At 48.7% G+C, this 25,626-nt stretch overlaps 1 protein-coding gene across 2 annotated transcripts in view; it reads left to right on the top strand.

Annotated features, from left to right (window-relative positions):
* The window catches only part of ABCE1 (ATP binding cassette subfamily E member 1), a 100,501-nt gene that overhangs the window by 6,372 nt on the left and 68,503 nt on the right, over positions 1-25,626 (top strand). For both annotated transcript variants that reach the window (XM_073549792.1, XM_073549791.1), the window contains exons 2-4: positions 688-836; positions 8,773-8,858; positions 19,758-19,855. In XM_073549792.1, the coding sequence (XP_073405893.1) occupies positions 734-836; positions 8,773-8,858; positions 19,758-19,855 (287 nt within the window). In that variant the 5' untranslated portion in view covers positions 688-733. The remainder of the gene's footprint in view (positions 1-687; positions 837-8,772; positions 8,859-19,757; positions 19,856-25,626) is intronic.

Here is a 25,626-nt window from a genome sequence, read left to right on the forward strand (position 1 = left end):
ACTCCCATTCAGTATTCTCCCATCCAGCACTCCCAACACACGGTCACATCCAGCTTCAGGCACCTTCTCCGACAGGTAGTATTATCCTGTCTCCAGCGTACCATATTTAATTTATCTTTAAACCCGTAAGACCAGTATATGTGCATCAGATCTGCTCTTCTGTGCAGGGCTATGCACAAAATTCACCACTTTTAGATTTTCTCCTCATACCTATTTGCTAGACCTGCAGCTAATGCACCAAACTGGCAGACAGCCGCGAGCCATAATTCATGGGATCGCTTGTCACATGTGGCTCCTAAGCTACAGGTTGGGGACCCCTGCCTTACAGGGACATGGTCTGATCATACCACAGGGGAGAGAGCAAAAGGGTATACAGACAGGACAGCATGGGATCGCAGCTGATTCTTTCAAAACAAGCAATGAAATGTTTTACTCACAAAAAGAATCAGCTGTGATCCCATGCTATAATGTCTGTAGCGAGTTCTGATCCTATCAGTCTGTCAGGTGCCGGCTTTGTAAATGCCGATACTCGTTCTGTGTTGTGTAGTTTGAGCTCCTGAGCCCTCTTCATAGAGCGTGAACTGCTGATGTCATTAAGGGGTTAATCTTGTGCTACAACGAGATAATGATATAGAATAAAATTATTCATAAAACAATGTATTAATATTTAGCATTTTTTTATTTTAGGTTTTAAAATTATTGCCTAACAGGAACAGCCAGTAATACATCCAAGATGGCCGACAAACTGACCCGAATAGCCATTGTTAACCATGACAAATGTAAGCCAAAGAAATGTCGTCAGGAGTGCAAAAAGAGTTGTCCTGTTGTGAGAATGGGTAAGTATCCTTTTGGGAAGATGGATGCTGATATCAGATTTAGAAGTGCAAGCTCCTATTCGATTCTATTCCAGTGTCCTTTAGGCTATGTGCACACAGTGCGTTTCTGCTGCATATACGCAGCAGATTTGGCCCTGCTTATACGCAGCAGAACTGCATGTGATGTACAGCACCATTGTAGCCTGTGTGAAACAAAGTCCGCTGTGCACATGCTGCTTTTTTTTCTGCACGGATTTGGTGCAGAATGAAAAAAGCAGCATGTCACTTCTTTTGTGCGCTTTTGGTACAGTTTTACACCTGCTCCATTCTAGAAATCCGCAGGTGGAAAACAGCAGGGGAAAACTGCACAAAACATGTAGTGAAACCGCACAAAAAAGCACTAAATACGCGGGAAATATGCAGGTAATTTGACCTGCAGATTTAGTGAAATCTGCGCAGAAAATTCCAAAGCAGAATACGCAACTTGTGCACATAGCCTTAAAGGAATAATGCTTTTTCTTTCCCCACCTGACCCAGAAGTGAGCAGAGCTGCACTGCCTCTTTAACACCTTGCCATAAATTAACATATTAAAGAGAACCTGTCAGCATGATTTTATGTAAACACACTGCTGCAATGGCGCTGTAATACTGATTAAATTGATTAATCTATTCTTCACTTTGTGTACATGCTCAGTAGTGAAGCATGTATGAGGGAGTCGGAGGTTTGGCTTACCGACTCCACAGCCCTGTTTGGGGAACATGGGCCGGACTGTACTCTGGGTCTTCTCATCCCTGTCTGTGACTTCCCGGCTCCTCCACCTGCCTACATGATCGCCCACTCATGGCGCTGGAGAATCTTTAGTGTGAGGATTTACAAGTCTGTGTTTTTAACCTAAGAATGGACATCCCTTTTAATGTGTTGGTTTAGGGCCTAAGTTAAGGCCCTGTCACACTAAGCGAGATCTCTGCTGAGTCACTAGAACTGTGACGTTATAGCGATCTTACCAGCAAAATCGCTGTGTGTGACAGTGACCAGCGACCAGCCCCCCTGCCGGGTATCGCTGATCGTGCCCAAAATGTCTGGACATTTCTTTGGTCGCTCATGTCCCGCTGAGTCGCTTGTATCGTCACGTTTGACACTTAGCCTAACGACCTCGTTAGCGACTCAGAAGCAAGACAAGGTGGGGATTAGCGTTCCCGACATCGTTACAAAGGTCGCTATGACACGCTAGATCGTTGCTCCGTTGTTGGGTAGATTGGACTGTCTGACATCTCAATAGCGACCACATAGCGATGCGGCAACGATCCCTGTCGTGTCGTATCGCTGTCGGGATCGTTATAGCGTCGCTAGGTGTGACGGGACCTTAAGGCCCCATAGCTGTCCTTTGATGTTGACTGATCATACCTAACTGGCAGTAATGTATTGGAATCTCAGGTATTTCAGCGCAATACCGTTAAAAATGATAGATCAAAAAGAGGGATTTTGGGTTCTTACCGTAAAATCTCTTTCTTGGAGCCTTCATTGGGGGACACAGATGACCATGGGTGTATGCTGCTGCTGCTAGGAGGCTGACACTTTGCAAAACAAGAAACTTAGCTCCTCCCCGGCAGTATACACCCACCGACAGGCACCAAGCACCTCAGTTGGTGAAAAAGCAGTAGGAGAAGCAACCAAAACCATAAACATATGTACCAACTCAACAAGGGACTCTCAGACCCAACACGGTACTACTTAAACAGGGAGGGTGCTGTGTCCCCCAATGAAGGCTCCAAGAAAGAGATTTTACGGTAAGAACCCAAAATCCCTCTTTCTTTATTGGGGGACACAGATGACCATGGGACGTTCCAAAACAGTCCCGAGGGTGGGAACAGCAATAAAGGAACGAAATAAGAAAGGGCTTAGGTCGGTCGATGCGCCACCGCCGCCTGCAGAACCTTCCTACCAAGAGCTGCATCAGACGAGGCCTGGGTATGAACCCTGTAGAACCTCGCAAAGGTGTGCAAAGATGACCAGGTCGCGGCTCTGCAAAGTTGTAAGGCCGAAGCCTGGTGTCGCACAGCCCAAGAAGCCCCTACAGCTCGGGTGGAGTGGGCTTTCACCCCCGGAGTGGGCCGATTCTCCTGAAGACGGTAGGCTTCCAGGATGGTAGACCGAATCCAGCGAGCAATTGTGGACTTGGAAGCCGGAAGACCTTTCCGGCGACCCTCAGAAATGACCAGCAAGGAATCAGATTGGCGAAAGGAAGCGGTCCTGGCAAGGTACACACGCAAGGCTCTCACTTCATCCAATTTGTGGAGCGACTTTTCCAGAGGATGAGCAGGCGCAGGACAAAATGATGGAAGGACGATATCTTCGTTAATGTGAAAGGGGGATACCACTTTCGGAAGGAAAGAAGGAACTGGCCTGAGAACAACCTTATCTTGGTGGAGGATAAGGTAAGGAGAACGACAGGATAAGGCCGCCAGCTCAGAAACTCTCCTGATGGATGTAATGGCGATTAGAAAAGCCACCTTCCATGAAAGAAGAGACAGAGGGATATCCTGAATCAGCTCGAACGGCGCCTTCTGGAGAGCGCCAAGAACAAGATTGAGATCCCATGATTCTATCGGAGAACGATGAGGAGGAGCCACATGGGCGACTCCTTGGAGAAAAGTCTTCACTTGCGGTAAGGAAGCTAGATCCGTCTGGAAGAGGATTGCTAGGGCAGATACCTGGCCTTTGAGAGTACTGAGGGATAGGCCCGCATCCAGGCCGGATTGGAGGAAACCAAGAATGGGAGGAATTGAGAACGATAGTGGAAAAACATCATTTTCGTCACACCAACGAAAAAAGGCCTTCCAGTACCTATGGTAAATGCGGGAGGAAGCAGGCTTCCGAGCCTTAATCAAGGTCTGAATGACCCGGTTGGAAATCCCTGATTCCTTCAGAATCGCTGCCTCAACGGCCATGCCGTTAAACTCAGAGACTGAGAACTCTGGTGGTAAAGGGGGCCTTGCGAGAGAAGATCTGGACGGTCTGGAAGCCTCCAGGGGACGTCCGTGAGCATGTTCACCAGCTCCGCGTACCAAGGGCGTCTCGGCCAGTCTGGAGCCACTAAGATGACCGGGATGCCCTCTGACTTTCTTTTTGACCACTCTTGGGATCAGGGCAAGCGGAGGAAACAGGTAAGGTAGGTGGAACTGGGACCACGGGATTACTAGGGCGTCGTAACCGACGGCTAATGGATCCCTGGACCTGGCTACAAAGTGAGGAACCTTGTTGTTCATCCGAGAGGCCATGAGATCGACGTCCGGGGTGCCCCAGCGCTGGCATATCTGACTGAAGACTGTGGGATGAAGGGACCATTCGCCTGACGCTAGCCCTTGGCGACTCAAGAAGTCGGCTGCCCAGTTTTCCACCCCTGGAATGTGAACGGCGGAAATCGCCGGCACGTGACGCTCGGCCCAACTAAGTATCCTTGCCACTTCCGACATCACCTGCCTGCTGCGAGTACCGCCCAGGTGGTCTATGTAAGCCACGGCCGTGGCGTTGTCTGACTGAATGGGGACCGGCTTGCCTACTAGAAGATGCTGCCAACGAAGGAGAGCGAGGAAGATTGCCCTGATCTCCAGAAGGTTGATGGGCAGAAGAGTCTCCTGGGCGTTCCAACGCCCTTGGGACGTTCTCTGATAATAGACCGCCCCCCATCCTAGGAGACTGGCATCGGTGGTGATGACCTGCCACCGAGGCGGGAGAAAGGATCTTCCGCGGAGAACTGACGCCGACAACGTCCACCAAGTCAGCGATTGTTTGACTCGGAAGCGGAAGAAGAATGGGGCGATCCAGAGAAAACGAGGTCTTGTCCCAGACTGACAGGAGGAACAGTTGGAGAGGGCGAGAGTGGAATTGTGCAAATGGCACTGCTTCCATAGAGGCTATCATCTTCCCCAGGACTCTCATGCATGACCGAAGGGACATGACCCTCGAGCGCCGAAGGGACTGGATCCTCTTGCGAAGGGTTGAAAACTTGTCCCTCGGTAAGAACACTCGGGCCAGATTCGTATCGAACTCCATGCCCAAAAAGGTCAGACGCTGGGTAGGGCACAGAGTGGACTTGTCCTTGTTGACTATCCATCCCAGGCGTCTGAGGGCATCCAAGGTTATGTGAAGGCTGTGAAGACAGTCTTGGCGGGACGAGCCCTTGATCAGGAGATGGTCCAGGTAAGGGATGATAAGAATCCCTCTGGATCGAAGGATGGCCATGACTGTTGCCATCACCTTCGTGAAGACACGAGGGGCGGAGGCTAGGCCGAAGGGAAGGGCCGCGAACTGATAATGGTTGTTCTGAATCGCAAAGCGGAGGTATCTCTGATGCCGCAGAGAAATGGGGATGTGGAGGTAGGCATCCTGTATATCCACCGAGCAGAGAAACTCTCCGGGCTCCATTGAGGCTATTACCGAACGCAGAGACTCCATCTTGAAATGGCGGATCTTCACGTGGCGATTGAGCAGCTTGAGGTCCAAAATTGGGCGAAGTGAGCCGTCCTTTTTCGGGACTACAAAGAGATTCGAGTAGAACCCTAAAAACCGCTCGTTTGTAGGAACGGGAACGATGGCCCCGGCGGAAAGGAGAGAGGAGACGGCCTGAAGGAACCCTGGAACCTGCGATCGCTGTTTTGGGGTTCGGGACAGACAGAAACGACTGTTTGGGAGGGAAGAAAACGCGATTTTGTATCCGGATGTGATGATTTCCCTGACCCAAGCGTCGTCGACAACGGATAGCCACGCGTCCTTGAAAAAGGAAAGTCTGCCTCCCACCCTGGAAAGCTTTCCAGGTGGGGGTGACCCGTCACTTAGATGAAAACCTTCCGGATCGAGAGCCTGAGGACCTGGAAGGCTGACCCCTGGATCTCCAGCGAGGGGCCGGCTTATACTATGGCTTTCTCCGGTCATTGGAAGCAGTGTTACGGTCCTGCTGGGATGAACCGTCTGTGGGAGAGAAGGGGCGAAAGGACCTAAAAGGCCGAGAAGCCCTCTTGTTAAAGAACCTCTTAGGGCGGGACTGGGGAAGGGAAGTGCTCTTTCCACCCGTGGCATCCGAGATTAACTGATCCAGCTTGGCGCCAAAGAGCCTAGTGCCGTGAAATGCCAGGTTGGTGAGTGACTTCTTTGAGGTAGTATCCGCATTCCAAGACTTCAACCAAAGAATGCGGCGTATTGCCACAATGTTGCTGTTGGCTCTAGCAACGCACCCTGCCACGTCCAAGGAGGCAGCCAGAAGGTACTTGCCTACGTGATTAATTTGGTCTGCTAAATCTGCCAGCTCGTCCTGAAGAGCTGCCGCTGAAACGCCCCTGCGCAGAATTTTCGCCCAAGCCGAAATGGCTTTTGCCACCCAAGCGGATGCGAAGATAGGGCAGAGGGATGCACCGGATGCCTCAAAGATAGACTTAGCCAACGACTCTATTTGCCTGTCTGATGGGTCCTTGAGAGAAGCTCCGTCCGGAAGGGAAAGGACCGTCTTAGAGGAAATACGAGAAACTGGTGGATCTACCTCGGGAGCTTTGGTCCATTTCGTGACTAGATCCGCATCAAAGGGATAAAGTACATCTAAGTACTTGCGGCCTGAGAAACGTTTCTCAGGATGTTGCCAGTGGTTGGCTAAGGAAGTGTCGAAATCCTTATTAGGGAAGGTTCGAGATGGAGGCCTAGCCTTCTTAAGGGAAACAGAGCATTCCTGAGGGGGGCCTTATCCTTCTTAATCTTGAGTGTTTGGTATATAGCCGATATGAGACTATCTACCATCTCCCGAGTTCTAGCTATGTCGTCCGCCTCTGAGTCTGATCCAGATTGTGAATCCTCGTCTGACCCCGGATCGTCTGCCAATGAGGGAGACGAGGCGCGTAGCCTGAGAGAAGCAGAGGGACCCTGCGAACCGGAAGAAGAGCCAGACAGGACCCGCTTCCTAGAGCCCCTATTTGGTCTGTCCGTCTGAGGGCCACGGTCTGGTGCTGGCGACTCACTATGCGAGGCGGTCGGTGCACAGGTGACTGCAGATAACTGAGGTAACCGCTCTAAGACCTGGACCAGCGATTGAGACACCTTTGTCAGCTCAGAAACTGACTGAGACATCGCCACGGCCCACTCCGGGGGTGGGGTGGTCTCTGCCCGGGGTTCGGAGTGCTCCTGATGGCCCGACATGGTGGAAGGGCTGCAGGACAGGCAGAGGGGAGACGACTGACTCGAAGCCCACTTCTTTTTACAGCGCGCGCAGGCGTAGTGAGTAGCGGTGGGTCTGGAGCAGAAGGCCCTTGCAGGGTTGTGCATAAGTCTCAGTGGCAGAAAAAAACACAGCCTGAGGAAACTGCGGGGGGGGAGCTAAGTTAGGCGTCAGGGATAGTCAGCGTCTAGCCTACCGAGGATCAGAAGCGATGTGTCCCCCAGGCGAGGTCCGGAGAGAAGGAGGAAGAAGCTCGGCAATCCAGGAAGGAACGCTGGCGGTGGGCGGGGCTAAGCCACCGCACCGCGCGATTGGCTGAGACCCCAGAGGGGGAGGGGGACGGCTAAAGACACTGACAGGGCTGAAATGAAAGCAGCCCTGAGAAAGGCTGTAAAAGCGCGCGGGGAAAGTGCGCGCAGGGAGAGGGAGGACCACTTTTGAAAATGAAAGTGAAAGCGCTCCCTCAGCTTTCACTAGCGACGGCGCGCCCGGGCTCGAAAGCGCTCCCTCCCTGTGGGCTGATAATGAGGACGGGGAGCGCTGACGGAGGGAGCGCTGACGGAGGAAGCGCGCCCCCCCGCCGGACCTGTCAGCGCTGGTTCAAAGAGCGGGAAATTCAAAAAGGAGGAGAGGTACTCTTGATTGCTGAATGTGGTCCTAGATTGGTCTGTGAGCGCAGGGCTGCAGGGAACATTCAGACAAGCTTACCTGATGTCCCTGAAGAGGCTGACCACAGGGGCCCACGATAGAGCGCAGGCCGCTGGGAGAGGTGATCCTCAGTACCCGCACCGCCGTATGGTGCAGAAGACGGCTCCAATCCCCATGTCAGGGGAAACGTCACTGCTGGCGACCGCCGTCTTCCTCTCAGCCCTGTCCTGGGAGAGGAATGAGGAGGGGAATCGGCTAGGACCGTCCATCCATGGCCCCTAGCACCCGAGGGTGATAGGGGAAGGTCCTGCCTGCGGGCCTGAGAGTTGCGATGTGGGCGATACCACATTGCTCGCTCAGCCGCATTAATAGGAAAAGCAGGATGAACTCACATCCCGTTTCCTGAGCTGTATCTGAAAAAGAAAGGGGAAATCATTAAAAAAACACAACTAAAACCTGAAAAGAAAAGGATTAAATGCGGATCTGGGGAGATCCCGGTCTGCCTCCTACAGACACTAAGCACAAACTGAGGTGCTTGGTGCCTGTCGGTGGGTGTATACTGCCGGGGAGGAGCTAAGTTTCTTGTTTTGCATAGTGTCAGCCTCCTAACAGCAGCAGCATACACCCATGGTCATCTGTGTCCCCCAATAAGGCAATAAAGAAACACAAATAAGAATACAATGGATTTTTTTTAAAAAGTCACAAACCTAGAAAATTAGAATGAAGACTTAGATTTTTCAATAAACATTTTCGTTAACAGTCGCCAAATATCCCAAAAGGACATATTAAAAAAATATTCAGTATTTATCTAAACCTCTGCTAATTCTTTGCTTAACACTTCAGTAGGCGGGCTTCTTATTGTTGGGCTGCTGTCCTTGTATAAATGTGGTTGGTGGTCTGTCATCATTGAGAAGGACCGCCCTTTGGACTGACAAAAAGAGAATGAAAAACTTGCAATGAATAATATACTAGCTATATTGAATCTTTCCCCACAAAATGTTGTATATCAATCTGCTCTTTTCACATGCTCTACAACATTGCTTGCACAGATCTATTTACAAGTAAATTATGAAATGGTTAGCCTTGCATTGTTTTTTATTTTATTTTAGGAAAATTGTGCATTGAGGTCACTCCTCAAAGTAAGATTGTATGGATTTCAGAAACCCTTTGCATCGGGTGTGGCATCTGCATCAAGGTGAGATGATTGAAGTTTTGTTTTTTGTTTTTTTTTTAAAGGGAACCTGTCACCATTTTGTTGGCTTATAAACCATGCCCATAATCTTTGAAATCGTGCAAAGAGGGTTCCTTCAACTTTTTACCCCTTTATATCCTCATAGGTGCCCATGCATACCTTTTTAAAACGTGTTTTATACTTGCCTCGCAGTACATGTAAATTGCGCAGTTCTGTTCGATGAGCTAAAACAGTACCACCCCAGTCCCACCCAACACCGTCATCCACTCGCACCTACGCACCCCATTTATATGATTTTAAAAGTGATAGGTTTGGTTAATACCTCATGCCAGGTTCCCTTTTTAAATGGATTCATTATGGTCTTTGGGGCTGTTCACATATGTGTTTTTGCTGACTGTAAGGCTGTATTCCCACAATGAGATTTTCACTCGGTAGTTTTTCTGCATGAAAAACAGTGTCTTAGGCTGCGTTCATACGTTGCAGGTTTTTCGTGTTTTCTCAGCGGTTTTTAGCTCGCTATTTTGCCGTGAAAGCGCAAAGAACAGCATCCCATGCAATCCTATGGGATTCCGCAATGCTGTGCTAATGCTGCGAAATTTCCCGTGGCGGAATCGCATCGCGGGAAAAATACGCAGCATGCTCATTTAATTTTGCGGAATCGTGGCGATTCAGCCCACATAGGAATGCATTCTTCTGCAAGATGGCGACGGGGACCTTCGGGGGCCTGCAGGGAGCTGGCTTCCTCCTTGCCTTCGCTTTGCTTGTGCAGTGCCTGTGACAGATCGCTGATCTGTCACAGTGATCTGTGATGTGACAGATAAGCGATCTGTCACAGGACAGTGATGTCCCACCTGGGACAATGTAATAAAGTTAGAAAAAAGTGTAAAAATAATTTTAAAAAAATCGCTAAATTAAAAAAAAAAAAAAAAAATTCCCTAATAAATTCATTTTTTGGAAATAAAAAAAAAATAAAAGTACACATATTTGGTATCGCCGCGTCCATAACGACCCGCCCTATAAAACTGTCTCATTAGTTAACCCCTTTAGCGAACCCCTTAAAAAATAAAAAACGAAGCAAAAAATAATGATTTATTATCATAGCGCCTAACAAAAAGTGCAATAACGCACGATCAAAAAGACGCATATAAATATTCATGGTACCGCTGAAAACGTCATCTTGTCCCACAAAAAACGAGCCGCCACACAGCGTCATCAGTGAAAAAATAAAAAAGTTATAGCTCGCAGAATAAAGCGATGCATAAATAATTATTTTTTATATAAAATTGTTTTCATTGCATAAAAGCGCCAAAACATACAAAAACGACCTAAATGAGGTATCGCTGTAACCGTACTGACCCGAAGAATAAAAGGGCTTTATCAATTTCACCGCACGCGGAACGGTGCAAACACCCCCCCCAAAATAAATTCATGAAACGCTGGTTTTTGTTCATTCTGCATCCCAAAAATCGGAATAAAAAGCGATCAAAAGATGTCACGTGCCCGAACATGATACCAATAAAAGCGTCAACTTGTCCTGCAAAAAATAAGACCTCACATGACTCAGTGGGTCAAAATATGGAAAAATTATAGCTCTCAATATGTGGTGATGCAAAAACTATTTTTACAATAAAAAGCGTCTTTTAGGCTGTGTGCCCACGATGCGTTTTGTTAAGCGTTTCCGCAGCGTTTGAGCCAGATCAGACGCTGCAGAAATGCTTAAAAGATGCATCAAATTAATTAGCATGCGTTTTTGGCTTTTTGTGCCAATGCATGCGTTTTTAACCACTCAGGAATCGCTTAGCGGCTAAAAACGCAGCATGCACATTAATTCCCGCATTACTCAGCGTTTTTAGCCATCCCCAATGTTCCCAGAAATCGCGTGTCAAAAAACGCATCAAGAAACGCGCGGAAAAAGACGCGCGTTTTCTGGGAAAGGGGATCCTTTTCCTGAGCGTTTAAAAATGCTAGCGTGGGCACATAGCCTTAGCGTGTGACAGCTGCCAAACATAAAAACCGCCATAAATAGTAAATCAAACCCCCCATTATCACCCCCTTAGTTAGGGAAAAATAATAAAATTAAAAAAATGTATTTATTCCCATTCTCCCATTAGGGCTAGGGCTGAGATTAGGGTTAGGGGTGTGTTGGGGTTAGGGTTGGAGTTAGAATTGGGGGGTTTCCACTGTTTGGGCACATCAGGTGCTCTCCAAATGCAACATGGCGTCTGATCTCAATTCCAGCCAATTCTGCGTTGAAAAAGTCAAATGGTGCTCCTTCCCTTCCAAGCGCCCAAACAGTGTTTTACCCCCACATATAGGGTATCAGCGTACTCAGGACAAATTGCAAAACAACTTTTGGGGTCCAATTTCTCCTGTTAGCCTTAGGAAAATAAAAAATTGGGGGCAAAAATATCATTTTTGTGGAAATAAAAGTTTGTTTTATTTTCACACCCGGGCGTTATAAACTTCTGTGAAGCACTTGGGGGTTTAAAGTGCTCACCACACATCTAGATAAGTTCCGTGGGGGGTCTAGTTTCCAAAATGGGGTCACTTGTGGGGAGTTTCAATAGTTTAGGTACATCAGGGGCTCTCCAAACGCACATGACACCCGCAGACCTTTCCATCAAAGTCTGCATTCCAAAACGTCACTACTTCCCTTCCGAGCCCCGACGTGTGCCCATACAGTAGTTTGCTCCCAAATATGGGGTATCAGCGTACTCAGGACAAATTGGACAACATCTTTTGGGGTACAATTTCTCCTGGTACCCTTGGGAAAATAAAAAATTGGTGACTAAAAGATCATGTTTGTGGAAAAAATACGATTTTTTTTATTTTCACGCCCGGGCTTTATAAACTTCTGTGAAGCACTGGGGGGTTCAAAGTGCTCACCACACATCTAGATAAGTTCCTTGGGGGGGTCTAGTTTCCAAAATGGGGTCACTTGTGGTGGGTTTCCACTGTTTAGATACATCAGGGGTTTTCCAATCGCGACATGGTGTCCGATCTCAATTCCAGCCAAAAAAGTCAAATGGCGCTGCTTCCCTTCTGAGCTCTGCCATGCGCCCAAATAGTCGTTTACACCCACATATGGGGTATCAGCGTACTGAGAACAAATTGCACAATAACTTTTAGGGTCCTGTTACCCTTGGGAAAATAAAAATTGGGGGTGAAAAGATCATTTTTGTGGAAAAAATATGACTTTTTAATTGTACCGCTGTACGTTATAAACTTCTGTGAAGCACTTGTTGGTTCAAAGTTCTCACCACATATCTAAATAAGTTCCTTGGGGGGTCTAGTTTCCAAAATGGGGTCACTTGTGGTGGGTTTCCACTGTTTAGGTACATCAGGGACTCTCCAAACGTGACATGGCGTCCGATCTGAATTCTAGCCAATTTTGCATTGAAAAAGTCAAACGGCGCTCCTTCCCTTCTGAGCTCTGCCATGCGCCGAAACAGTGGTTCCCCCCCACATATCAGGTATCAGCGTACTCAGGACAAATTGTACAATATCTTTTGCAGTCCAATTTCTCCTGTTACCCTTGGTAAAATAAAAAAAATTTAACCTGAAGTATTTTTTTTGTGAAAAAAAGTTATGTTCATTTTTTTTTTTTTTTTAAATATTCAAAAAATTCCTGCGAAGCACCTGAAGGGTTAATAAACTTCTTGAATGTGGTTTTGAGCACCTTAAGGGGTGCAGTTTTTAGAATGGTGTCACTTTTGGGTATTTATCATATAGACCCCTCAAAGTGGCTTCAGATATGATGTGGTCCGTAAAAATAAAATGGTGTTGCAAAAATGAGAAATCGCTGGTCAAATTTTAAACCTCATAACTTCCTAAGAAAAAAAATTTTGGTTCCAAAATTGTGCTGATGTAAAGTAAACATGTGGGAAATGTTACTTAAGTTTTTTTGTGTGCCGTATCTCTGTGATTTAAGGGCATAAAAATTCAAAGTTGGAAAATTGCGAAATTTTCGCCAAATTTCCGTTTTTTTCTCAAATAAACGCAAGTTATATGAATGAAATTTTACCACTAGCATGAAGTACAATATGTCACGAGAAAACACTGTCAGAATCACCAGGATCCATGGAAGCGTTCCAGAGTTACCTCATAAAGGGACAGTGGTCAGAGTTGTAAAAATTGGCCCGGTCATGAACGTGCAAACCACCATTGGGGGTTAAGGGGTTAAAACAGGATTTTTTTGTTGCTTACCGTAAAATCTGTTTCTCTGAGCCTTCATTGGGGGACACAGAAACCATGGGTGTATGCTGCTGCCACTAGGAGGCTGACACTATGCAAATAAAAAAGTTAGCTCCTCCTCCGCAGTGTACACCCCACCGACAGGAGGTAAGATGTTCAGTTAGTGAGAAAGCAGTAGGAGAAGCAATCTGTAACGAGATAATAACCACAGAAAACACAAATCCATACTGTAACAATATTATACAGTAAACTGTGCTGTTCAACTTGGGAGGGTGCTGTGTCCCCCAATGAAGGCTCAGAGAAACAGATTTTACGGTAAGCAACAAAAAATCCTGTTTTCTCTATCGCTTCATTGGTTGACACAGAAACCATGGGACGCCCCAAAGCAGTCCCCAAGGGGAGGGAACAGCAAACAACTCCAATCGGGACGAGGAAGTCACCCTCGTCACCTGCAAGGTCACCTGCAAGGTCTTTTCACCCCGACTGGCACTTGCCGAAGCTAGGCATGGGCTCTGAAAAACCACATGGACCTGTGGAGGACAAATGACCGTACTGCAGAGGAGCCAGACGAAAGCCCAAAGAGTACCGCCAGGAGGTCACACACTGCCCGGGCAGTGTGCGTCGTACTGAAAAGAACGCAGTCCCTCCTGGGCCGGCAACCCTACTAATGTCGACCAGATTCTGCGAGCAGACGCTGACCTGGAGGCCAGAGGACCTCTATACCTCAAGCCCGAGCTTGATAAGTACCGTTGCTGTGGCCAGGTAGCCTGATGAGAGCGCGCCACGAAGGGAAAATTCGAGGCGGATGAAAGAAAGAGAATTTAGAGAGATGTAGAGTGGACCCTTGATCCACAGGAAGTATACCACAGCTGCTATAGAGTCTGGAGAGCCTGAAAGGGAAGGCTACGAACTGAAAAGGAAAATGAAACCGTACGTTGCAAAAGTAGATATCGCCAAAGCCCTGAAGAAATCAGGACCTGGATAAGAGCTTCATGGAAAAATCATGCGATTCGCAGGAGGCAAATGCTGAATGAAGAAAAATTTCCTCCTGAGAAAAAGGATGGACTCAATCCTAGATCCCGAAAAGGCACGCTGAGGAAAATGCGCTGAAGAACGATGAGGTTCAGCCTGAGGAAGGAGAGCGCTTGTCCTTCCGGTGACCTCCTCAATAATTAAGCGATTGGAGCTACCCAGAAGAAACGGGAAGCTGGTGAGGGACTTGTTTGGAGATCATTTCGCTCGTGAAACCGAAAGCCAAATGAACCCATAGATGGGAACGATGAGGCGAAAACCCATATTTCCATGCAAGAGAAAATTTTTGGACAGTGAGGACGATCAAATCTTCTGACTGGTCCCCAGCAAGAATGCTCTGATGAGCAAGCTAGGCCACGTGTCTATAGAACTTTGTAACTCGAGTGGAGACTAAGGCAGGACACGATAAAGCGGCGGATGGTTTCAAGGTTGACCTTGCCAACTACTGTGTGAATTTGCCGTGGAATCTCTGAGGGATGCACTTCTGGGACAGGAAGGACCGTAGTAGTGGGAGACTTGGAACCGGAGGGTTCGTAGTCGCAGAAGTAGAGATATACTAAGGCGCCCTCTTGTTTGGAAACAGCTGAAGGCCGTTCTGTGAGAAAATGACAAGGCCTGAGAACAGGCCACTGAGAACCTGCGAAAGAGCCAAACACTGAAAACGTACTGAATGGAACCAGGGGATAATCTGGATCTCATCGCCGCGATGTAGGCTCAGGATGGCTATGAAGAGACAGCTGATTGCTCCACTAAGGAGGTAGAACGGAGACTACTGGATGACTGAGATCCAAAGGGAGATAAACCCAGCATCCCGGGATGAGTGTGGATATGGACAAAAATAGTATAGCTGTACTTAGAAAAGTGATTAGTCAAGCAAGGAAAGTTCATGCAAAACATGGAGTATGATAACTGTAAGAAAAGTTGGCTCTAGGTAGATCAAATAGACACCAGAAGACAACTAGGCTGACGAAAGGCAGGTCAATTTGTATGACGATGTAAACGACCGAATCCATCCTGGACCCTCTGGAGCAGGGAGGGGATTACGGTGTGTAGACTCGCTAGCCTAAGTCTAAGACAAAACGCGCCTGAGGATAACAGTGAAAAGATACAATACTAGCCGAAGGAAGAAACGCGTTATCACCAGACTCATTCTTGGATCCAGGACTGGAACAGCTTTTTACCCCGGTCGATGCTTGCGCGGAGTTAGATCCCACTCCTGTCTGAGGTGGGATGCTTTTTCACGGTCAGAAGTCACATGTCTGAGCTGCTGGAGGCTTTACTCGGCGTCTGTAGGAAAGAATAGGTAAGTTCCGACAGATAAGGAGCTTATGGTAGTGTGGTAGCTCGAAGGCCCCTAAAGCAGGCTAGAACTTATAAACTACTATTTGCCAAACATTAAAGATACGCGGAACACACCGGCAGTAAAGATAGCGTCTGGACAGTACAGTAAACTGATCAGTAGATGGCAAAAACTCCTGTGGAGCAACTCACACTTAGGGTACAGAACATGCCGCAGTAAAACCGCGACCATGAGTACCTGACACGAGAGAGTCTGTCCCACCTGAAGGTGGAGTATCCAGATATGTTGCTACCAAGATCCGCACTGAGTGACAGAGATCCGTTCTGTTTGGACATGGTAGTGGTTACGTTTAACTGTTAACAAACCACAGATATTATTGACAATGAAATATGTAGCCGAGAGGTGTCTTTGACTCACCTGAAAGCGACTTGTAACCGCAGCTGTAGCCCGCTATGAGCAATAAATGCCGGCACCTCACCTCGAATGGAGATTAGACGGGAGCTTAGGCAAAAGCTGCAAAAGACCGTGAGGAACGTGAGAGAGCACGCTTCTGACTCACCAGAAAACGGGACAGTATAGCCGGATCGGTATAGTTGATGGCCTCGGGTACGTTTGAGTTACCAGAGAGACGGCATGTATTGACTAAACATGTCTGATAGAGGACTATTCAAGTGCTCGATAAGGGATAGAGTACTGCTGCAATAGAACGCGAGGAACCTGAAGGTGAGAGCGTCTGACTCACCTGAATACGGTACAGAACACCAGTACCACTGAAGCAGTCAACCCCAGACACGTCTCCACAGTAATACGGCCGTTTGAACTACTGTACCTGGTAGGTGATGCGTCTGAAGCCTGGATAGCGGATATAGCCCAGCTGCAATCGGCTCTAAGTATCCTGTGTACAAATCAGCGTGGAGAGAACCCGGAGAAGGGTATAGGAGTCCGCCATTTCTGAGTTGCGGGGCAGTCTAGGCCTGGATACCTGACGACATTAGGCAGAATAACGGCTTGTGTGTTGCGGTCTAGGCCTGGATACCCGGCGACATTAGGCAGAATAGCGGCTTCTGGCTGCGGTCTAGGTCTGAAAACCTGACGGCATTAGGCAGAATAACGGCTTCTGTGATGCGGTCTAGGTCTGGGTACCTGACAGCATTAGGCAGAATAATGGCTTCTGTATTGCGGTATAGGACTGGGTACCTGACGACATTAGGCAGAATAATGGCTTCTTTGTTGCGGACTAGGTCTGGATACCTGACGACATCAGGTAGAATAATGGCTTCACGCGTAGTAAGCCGTGCCACAAAGTCTGTAGTAAAGTAGATTCTGACCAGTCAATTCTTCTGACGGTAGAACAGTAGGCCGGGGATCAGAAAGAGACTAAACACCACTTTCTTTTGTGCGCCATGGTTCCAACTTCTGGAACAGCGAGTTGTGGTCAGCTTCTCTATCCACTGAGCCACAGCAGACAATTGCCAGATAACACGGACTTCTATTCAGCTAGAAGTCCGGCCCAAACACTGGAGACGTGAAGAGAAAGAAGCAGCACCTTGTTCTGCTTATAGCAGTATGAATCCAGCGCCCGGAGGGGGCTGCAGAAACTTGAAGGGCGAGTGCCTGTGAGCTGTAGATATTGGAGTAGTTGCTATGCCAGGACCCCAACATCTTTATGTGAAGCAATGGTTGAGACTTGCTCTGCTGAAAATCAAGGCACCTATCCGTAATGGCCGAAAAACACAACAACTGTGTGAGAAAATCAGATCTCCGACAGACATACTGATGCACTAGAGACTGCGCGGCAGAAGATTACAATTATGCCAGTAAAATACACGACTCTAGAGTACTTTTACGTCTGTGACTGTACAGCTCTAGAGTACAATTACTTCAGAGACTGTGCGGCTCCAGAAAAACCATCAAGTTAGTGACTGTACGGCTCCAGAGACTGTACGACCGGGTCAACTGGGGGCTCCTGGACAGTGGGAGAGGACCACAGTGGAGGAATAGGAGAACGAAGTGGCCTAGAGTTAGACATGAGAACAATCCCACAAAGCGCTGCCAGAAGGTTAGGGGACAGGAGAGCAGAGGAGGGGATCAGTCTGCAGTGCAGCTAATTACGGCAGATGTCCTGTAGGAGACTTCATGGCTGTAGCGAGAGACAGGCAGGTCCCATAGCTGGATGCGGCTCCCCTGTACCACAGCCGGAAAATGGCGTCTGCCAGAAGACGCAGGGCAGAACGCGCGCGCTGTGAGGGCGGCCAGAGACCGGGAAGCCTGCTCTCAGCTAAACGCGGGGCCCGGAGGAGCAATATGGCAGCGGCTCCCGTCCACAGTCTGAGGGCAGCGGGCGGAGCCTGATGACACACACGAAGAGGCGAGAGGAGAAACAGGCGGGAAAAAGCCCGCCCGGAGCCGAGAGGAAGGGGGGCTGAGTCAGCGCTGCAACTAGGCCCAAAATGAAGCCGGGACCTAGATTACAGCCAGCGGCCGCCGGAGCGGGAGGGGGGCCCGCGGAGGACATGCAATAGCGCCAAACGGGTCCCCACAGTGGCGCCAGGGTGCTAAAAGTGGCGCAAACAAAGCGCTATGACGCCGCTTAGACAGGCTGCACGGGGGCACAAAGAACAGGAAGCCTCTGTGTGCCAAAACCCCCTCTCTTCCCCAAAGGATCTGCAAGGCAGTGCTGAGGCCCCCGAAACCAGTCGGAAGGTATGAACTGCGCTAGCCGCCCAAACCACCATCTCTTTGAATAAAGGTTTGGGTTTTTTTTTCTCTCATTCTTATCCTGTTTTTTCACCTCTTCAGTAACTGGGGAGAAAAGAGGGAAAGTACCTCCCCAATCATGAAAATCGGACGTCCGGAATCCATGTTGCGGGACGTCCGTGTCTCCTCGACCGACAGGCTCTGGTGGGCGAGTGGGTGGGAGACGTAGGCAGGACCAGGTATTCTTTCTCTTGCGGGATCACCTAAACACGCGTCTGTGTTGGGGATTTTGGGGTCCTGCCGTCCATACATATGAGGATACGGGGTGGCAGTACACGCCGTACTCATAGTCTGTGTGGGAGTACAGTAGTGACCATTCACACTGTATCCCTCCGGGAACCTGAAAAGAAAACGAAGCACATTGAGGTAGATAAGGGTCTAGTAAAAGACCCGTGTCCACCTCCTACTGACACTAAGCTAAACTGAACATCCTACTTCCTGTCGGTGGGGTGTACACTGCGGAGGAGGAGCTAACTTTTTTATTTGCATAGTGTCAGCCTCCTAGTGGCAGCAGCATACACCCATGGTTTCTGTGTCCCCCAATGAAGCGATAGAGAAATAAATAATACGGCGGGGGGGCCCCCCTCTATTCTTGATAACAAGGCTTGCTGAAGCTGACAGCTGAGGGTTGCAGCCCCCAGTTGTGAGTTTTGCCTGTCTGGTTATCAAAAATACAGGGAACCCACCCAGGTTTTTTTATTTATTTACAGCTCAGGAGCGTCTGATGAATACTCCCATCCGCCGCTCCTGCTCTCACTTTTATTAGTGGCATCAGGTGACAGATGATGGGAGTGGTAGTCCCATCAGCTGACACCAGTGACCAGAGGTAAACTTTATATATCCGATCACAGCTGCGCGCTCAAACTGTCTTTTGACAGCGTGGGAACCGCGGCTCTGTGACCGGTGGGGATGATTTCACCGTCGATTAGAAGCGCTATGCCGATGTTTCCCACACTTTCACACACGGTGGGAATCGCCGGCTTTTGTGCTGTGTATTTTCGGCTATATTCAGCGATTAAATTGGCGAATATTTCAAATTCGACAATTGTTAGCCAAGCCGAATATTGAAAAATTAGCTCATCTCTACTTGTGACCATTAGTTCTGACTTCCCAGTCATTCAAATGCTGTAGTCACAAGATGGTGGATCAGAACCAGAAAAACTCCAGAACAGAAGACTGCGACTGATAAATGAAATAAAAAGGTGTTGGAGTGGTACACGTTTTTCAGTTGCCATGTGATGTAACAAGGAATATACTCTAGTCACTAACTGGAGTATCTTTCTTTTGTAACTTACTCCACTCTTGTGGACTAAATTATGATGACTTTGCCGAAACAAGCGTAAAAACGGCACAAGTCGCAACAAGCTTTCTTTTTTTTTTTTGCACAAATACTTTGCAACATTTCAAGCTCTCTTACACCAGATTTCTGGAGGAAACTGATTAATCCGCTCCATGTTATATAATGCATTTCATTGCACTCTAGACTTCAAAGAAACAACTGGCTGCAAAGAAAAACTACAAGAGCTGCTTTAAATTATGGCTGGTATTAAAAAAAAATTAATTATGTTTTAAACTTTTGCCGCATATATGAGACTAAATGGATTTATAACTCTTAACAGAAATGTCCTTTTGGCGCTTTGTCCATTGTTAACTTGCCAAGCAACTTGGAGAAGGAAACCACCCACAGATATTGTGCCAATGCCTTTAAGCTTCACAGGTAAGAATAATACAATAAATGTCGTCAGTTTTTAATGGTAGTTTAAAAGGGGTTGTGTAAGATTAGGAAAAGGTTCTGCTCTCCTTGGAGAGGGCTCCACTGATGTGTACAAACTCTCCTGAATCTGGTTCCAATTAGGGTCACATCTCTAGACCCAGCCCATTGTCTAGAGTACAGCTGTTTGAGAAGTAGACTGGAGTACAGCCTGTTGTTGTATGAGGCATAGCTTCTTTTTTTTTTTTTTTTGTCCACATAGTCATGTGAGAGCTTGTTTGTTGCGGACAAGTTGTACTGTTTAATTGCACCACTCATTTTATCATGTGATGCACTGGAAAGCGGTAAAAAAATGTGCATTGAAATGGGAAAAAAAAAGTGCAATTCCACAATGTTTTTAGCTTTTTTATTTTATTTACCATGTTCACTGCATAGTAATGCTGACCTGGCAGTATGATTCTCAAGGTCAGTACACTTCTGCAGATACCAAATGTATAGTGTTAAGGGCCTTTCTCACATAGCGAGATCGCTAAAGCGTCGCCGATTTTGTGACGCAACAGCGATCTTGCTACATGTGACACATACCTGCGACCACCCCACCCCCCGCTGGATATCGCTGATCGTGCTCGAATGTCCTGGGCCATTTTTTAGTCATTGGCATCCCGCTGGCCAGCATGCATCGCTGGCGACGTCGTTGGCGACGCAGAACTCATGGACGCAGCCGGAAGTCATCAGAATCGCTGTGGTGTGACAGGTAACAGCGACCCCCAACAGATCGTTGTATCGTTGCTGCGTCGCTGAAGAGATCTGCCTCTATCGTTGTCTGGATCGCTGGTGCATCGCTAAATGGAATCGGACCCTTATAGTGTTTTTTTTCTCCTGCACCTCATTGGGGGACACAGAGAACAGTGGGTGTTATGCTGCTGGCCACTAGGAGGACACTAAGTAAACCAGAAAAAAGTTAGCTCCTCCCCTACAGTATACACCCTCTCGCTGGCTGAGATTTCTCCAGTTCTTTGCTTAGTGTCTGAAGGAGGCACTTGGGTCTGGTTTCAGACCCCACAGTTTTTATTTCATTTTTTGAATTTTCTGTAAACTTTTATTTTTTAATTAACGGAGTGAAGGGGGGCGATGGTTCCTTTCTACTGCCCGCTCTCCCCCGAACCAACAACAGGCAAGCACGCGGAGTACACCTCCCCATACACTTTCCTGCAACGAATGGGGATGATTCCTCTGACAATGGTTCCCTTACGGCCGGTACTCCACGGATACGAGGGCAAGCGCGACAGGACCTAGCACAGGAGTGCATGGAGAAGGACTTAAGCAGCCCTTTTTTCGGATGCCCTGAATCAGCCCCAGAGCTCTCCATCCCTCTACCACAAGGTGGATCGATTGAGAATACCCCCTTTAAGACCTCCTCCAGCTCTGCTACATTGCCCGCAGGATGAGAGGCAAGAAGACCCCGGACAGCGACAACTGAGCACAGGAGTGGAGGTATGGGGTCTGGTCCTGTCCCCCGGGGGAGAAGCGCTGTCTTAACCTCAGTGGCGGTGCACCGGCGCTCTATCACGGACCCCCCCGCTCTCGGCGCTCTGGTAGGCCAAAAATTTAGTCCCCGGCTTTTCCGGCCTACTAGGCCGCAATTTGATTAGCGCCGCCCACGCTAACGTCGCCGCCCCCTCCTCTTGGCACCTCTCATTACTTAGGAGAAGAGCACTTCTTTTCTCGGGGGTCATGTCTTCATCTGCCGTTAACCCTTTCATGAGCGCTATACCTGCTCTGGACAGCCGAATACCGGGTGACACCTCAGGGCTACCGTTTTTCCTCCCGGGGGACCCAGCACAGGACTGGGTAAGCTGCATCTGCTTAACCCCTTCACGACACATTCTCTGCAGCTGCAAACAGACTCTGCCGTTAACCCTTTCAGGAGCGCTATGCCTCAATCTAAGGAGGCTAAACGGGCTGTTAAAAAGCACACTGCATTTTTTACCGTGTGTACCACTTGCAAGTCTACCTTACCCAGTGCACGGACTGCGACCCGGACTGCGCCCTGACCTGCGCTCCGATGCCCCTCGCCGCCGCTGCTGACGGGCTTCCTGCATTTAGTAACCCTGAGTGGGCTGCGTCCCTGTCACGGTTGGTGGAGTCTGACCCAGGCAGAAAGTGTCCTTACCTCCCGAGGAGGACTCTGGCGTCGGCTGGGAACTGTCCCCCAGCAGGGGCCATACTCGTCCAAGGGACGGTCACCGCCACAGCATTGGCGACTCCTGTCTCTCGCTCGCCCTCTCCTGAGGTTCACAGCGACCACGGCTCTGAATTCGAATCTGACACGTCAGCCCCTCAGAATCCCCCAACTGATCATGAGTCACTTGATTCTCTTATAGAATCAGTCAACAAGATTCTGAGGTTGGATGAGGAATATATTCCCGCTCCAGCACACCCTAGGTCATTTCAGAAAACCTAGCGTGTGTGCACGCTATTTATCAGGCGTCCAGAAATATAGGGATCGGCCACATGAGCGGTTCACAAGGCAAAAGTCTACTCAGGCTAAATACCCTTTTCATCCAGAACTAATGAAGGATTGGTTACAGTCTCCTCCGGTGGACCCTCCTGTATCGTGTCTTGCTTCTAAAACGCTCCTATCCGTTTCTGCGGGTTCCTCAGTCAGAAACCCCTCCGATTGTCGAATTAACTACCTTGCCCGTTCAGTTTTTGAAGCTTCAGGAGCAACGCTTTTTCCATCTTTCGCGGCAATTTGGTTCACTAAGGCAATGGCTGCTTTGGCAGAAGTCTTTTTTTACTTCCTTCCAGGGCACCAATCTTGCTTCGAAAGGCAACAACTGTCGCCAGGCGGATAATTCACGCAGCGGACTTTGTAGTAGACGCTTCTTTTGATGCCGCCCATTGCGCGGCTCAAACTGCCGCTAATGCGATTTCCATTAGAAGAGCCCTATGGCTCCGCGGCTGGCGGGTGGATGCCACACCTAAAAGATCGTTGTCTTCTCTCCCCTTTCTAATGGGTCGTTGTTTTGGAGTGAAACTGGACCAACTCATTTCTGAAATTACCGGGGGGGAAAAGTAAATTCCTTCCTCAACAATAGGGGCTGTTCGGCCGTTTCGCAACCAACAGCCGACGAGTTTTCGATCTTCTCGCAATAATTCCGGTTGGTCCTTCTCTTCCGGATCAGGTCGGTCCCTGCGCGGAGACAGAGGCTCCCCGGTCTCATACTGACCTAACCACTCTTGGAATCCCAGGCCTAGGGCTTCTGGATCTAGGAAGCCATATCTCATAGATCTACCCAATGACGACAAGTGGGTCAGGGCGCTGGTGTCCTTCGGATACAAGATAGAATTTTCTTCTCCCCCTCCAACTCGGCTTTTCCCTTTCCCTCCCCCCAAGAAAAAGACAAGAGCCTTCCTTTGGGCTCTTCAGGCTCGGCTAAGGGTCGGAGTCATCATTCCGGTCCCTCATCACGAAAGGTTCAGATGATTATATTCAAACCTTTTTTGTGTTTCCTAAAAAGGACTGGACGATGTGACCTATTCTGGATCTCAAACTGTTAAATCAGTTTGTCAGGGTACGGCGATTCCGAATGAATTTCTTCGATCAGTTGTCGCTTCCATGGAAAAAGGAGAGTTCCTAGCATCCATCGACATCAAGGACGCTTACCTTCACATTCCGATCTGCCCGTCCCACCAGCAGTCCCTGCGTTTTTGCAATTCACAAGGAACACTTCCAGTTTGTTCTCTTGCCCTTCGGATTCGCCACCGCCCACAGGGTCTTTACCAAGGTCATGGCGGCTGTCAGGCCATTCCCACTCTCGGGGAGTGGTGGTGTTACCGTGTCCGGACGACCTGCTCATCAAGGCCTGCCTGCGAGGAATCCATGGATAACAGTAAATACACTTTCTCGCCTGGGGTGGAAGATAAACTTTGAAAAGTCTTTCCCAAAACCGGCTCAGCAGATTTCCCTTTTAGGGATGATCTTGGACACTTCCCGCGGGTTGGTCATTCTCCCTCCAGGAGAGACCCAAGCCTTACAACAGGCAGCGCGACTGTTTACTCACTCCATTCGTTTTGGCATGACCGTTATAGAAAAGTTGGTGTCAGCGATGGAAGCAGTTCCATTTGCACAGTTCTACCTCTGTCCCTTACAACACGCGTTGCTGTTAGCTTAGGCTAAGAACCCATTCTCCTTGGACCGTCGGATCCCTCTGTCCCTGCAGGTCAGGCAACCCCTCAGGTGGTGGACACTGAGGTCCCTCCTGAATCTAGGGAGGTCTTTTCTCCCAATAAGATGGTTGGTAGTAACCACCGACGCAAGTCTCCTCGGCTGGGGAGTGGTCTTTCATCGCCACACAGCACAGGGTCATTGGTCAACCCGAGAGTCAGTCTCTCCAACATTTTGGAGATGCAAGCGATCAGATTAGCTCTACGGAGTTTCCACCAGCTCCTCGCAGGTCACATCAGGATCCAATTCGAATGCCACGGCTGTAGCGTATATCAATCGGCAAGAAGATACCCGGAGCAGGATGGCCGTGCACGTAGCAAATCACATCCTCCATTGGGCAGAGCGTAGTAAATTAGGCGGCAGATTTTCTCAGTCGCCAAGGCATTGCCTCGGGGAAGTATTCTCTTCATCCGGAAGTCTTTCAACAGATTTGTCATCGTTGGGGAACTCTGGATGTGGATCTCATGGCCTCAGGACTAAACACCAAGCTTCCTCAGTTCATTGCTCGATCGCATTATCCATTCGCCATCAGAGCGGACGCCCTAGTTCTGCCATGGCACCGTTTCCGGCTCCCGTATATCTTCCCTCCTCCCTTGCTTCCGAGGGTCATCAAAATGATCAGAGCGGAGGGAGTACCAGTGATCCTTGTCGCGCCAGATTGGCCGCGCCAAGCATGGTATGCAGAACTAATACAACTAGTTGCCGACGTCCCCTGGCTACTTCCAGATTACATGGATCTACACTCGCAGGGCCCGATTTACCACCAGAACTCCGGGGCCCTGTCTTTAACGGCGTGGCCGTTGAATCCTGGATTTTAGCACAGACTGGGTTCTCTCACGACGTGATTTCCACCAGGATTAGTGCTAGGAAGCCTGTGTCCATGTGCATCTGTCACTGCATCGGGAAAACTTTCTTTTCGTGGTGCAAGGATCATGGTCGATCACCTCTGGTGTTTTTCCATTCCGGCCATATTGGAATTCCTTCAATCTGGTTTAAAATCAGGCCTCGTGCTTAGCTTACTCAAGGGCCAAATTTCGGCCTTGTTCCGGCCATTTTGGAATTCCTTCATCTGGTTTAAAATCAGGCCTTGTGCTTAGCTTACTCAAGGGCCAAATTTCGGCCTTGTCAGTGTTTTTCCGACGCAAAATTGCCACCAAACTTCAGCTCAAGAAATTCATTCAGAGAGTTTCCCATGTGGCGCCTCCTTATAGAAAGCCATTGGAATCATGGGACCTTAACCTGGTTCTCGGGGCTTTACAGGAGGCTCCTTTTGAACCGCCGCAGGATGTGTCACTGTCCGTCCTCTCTTGGAAGGTGGTCTTTCTAGTGGCAATTACGGCAATCAGACGAGTTTTGGAATTGGCAGCTCTGTCCTGCCGTTCTCCGTTCCTGAATTTTTCATCAGGAAAAGGTAGTTCTCAGGACATCTCTGTCCTTCCTGCCCAATTTCGTCTCCTCTTACCATCTCAATGAGGAAATTGTTTTGCTTTTCCTTTTGTCCAGCGCCAGTCCATCGCATTGAGAAGGCCCTCCACACCCTGGATGT

Source organism: Dendrobates tinctorius, unplaced genomic scaffold (genome assembly GCF_039654945.1).
Source record: "Dendrobates tinctorius isolate UK_male_01 unplaced genomic scaffold, ASM3965494v1 ptg000161l, whole genome shotgun sequence".
NCBI classification, from domain to species: domain Eukaryota; kingdom Metazoa; phylum Chordata; class Amphibia; order Anura; family Dendrobatidae; genus Dendrobates; species Dendrobates tinctorius.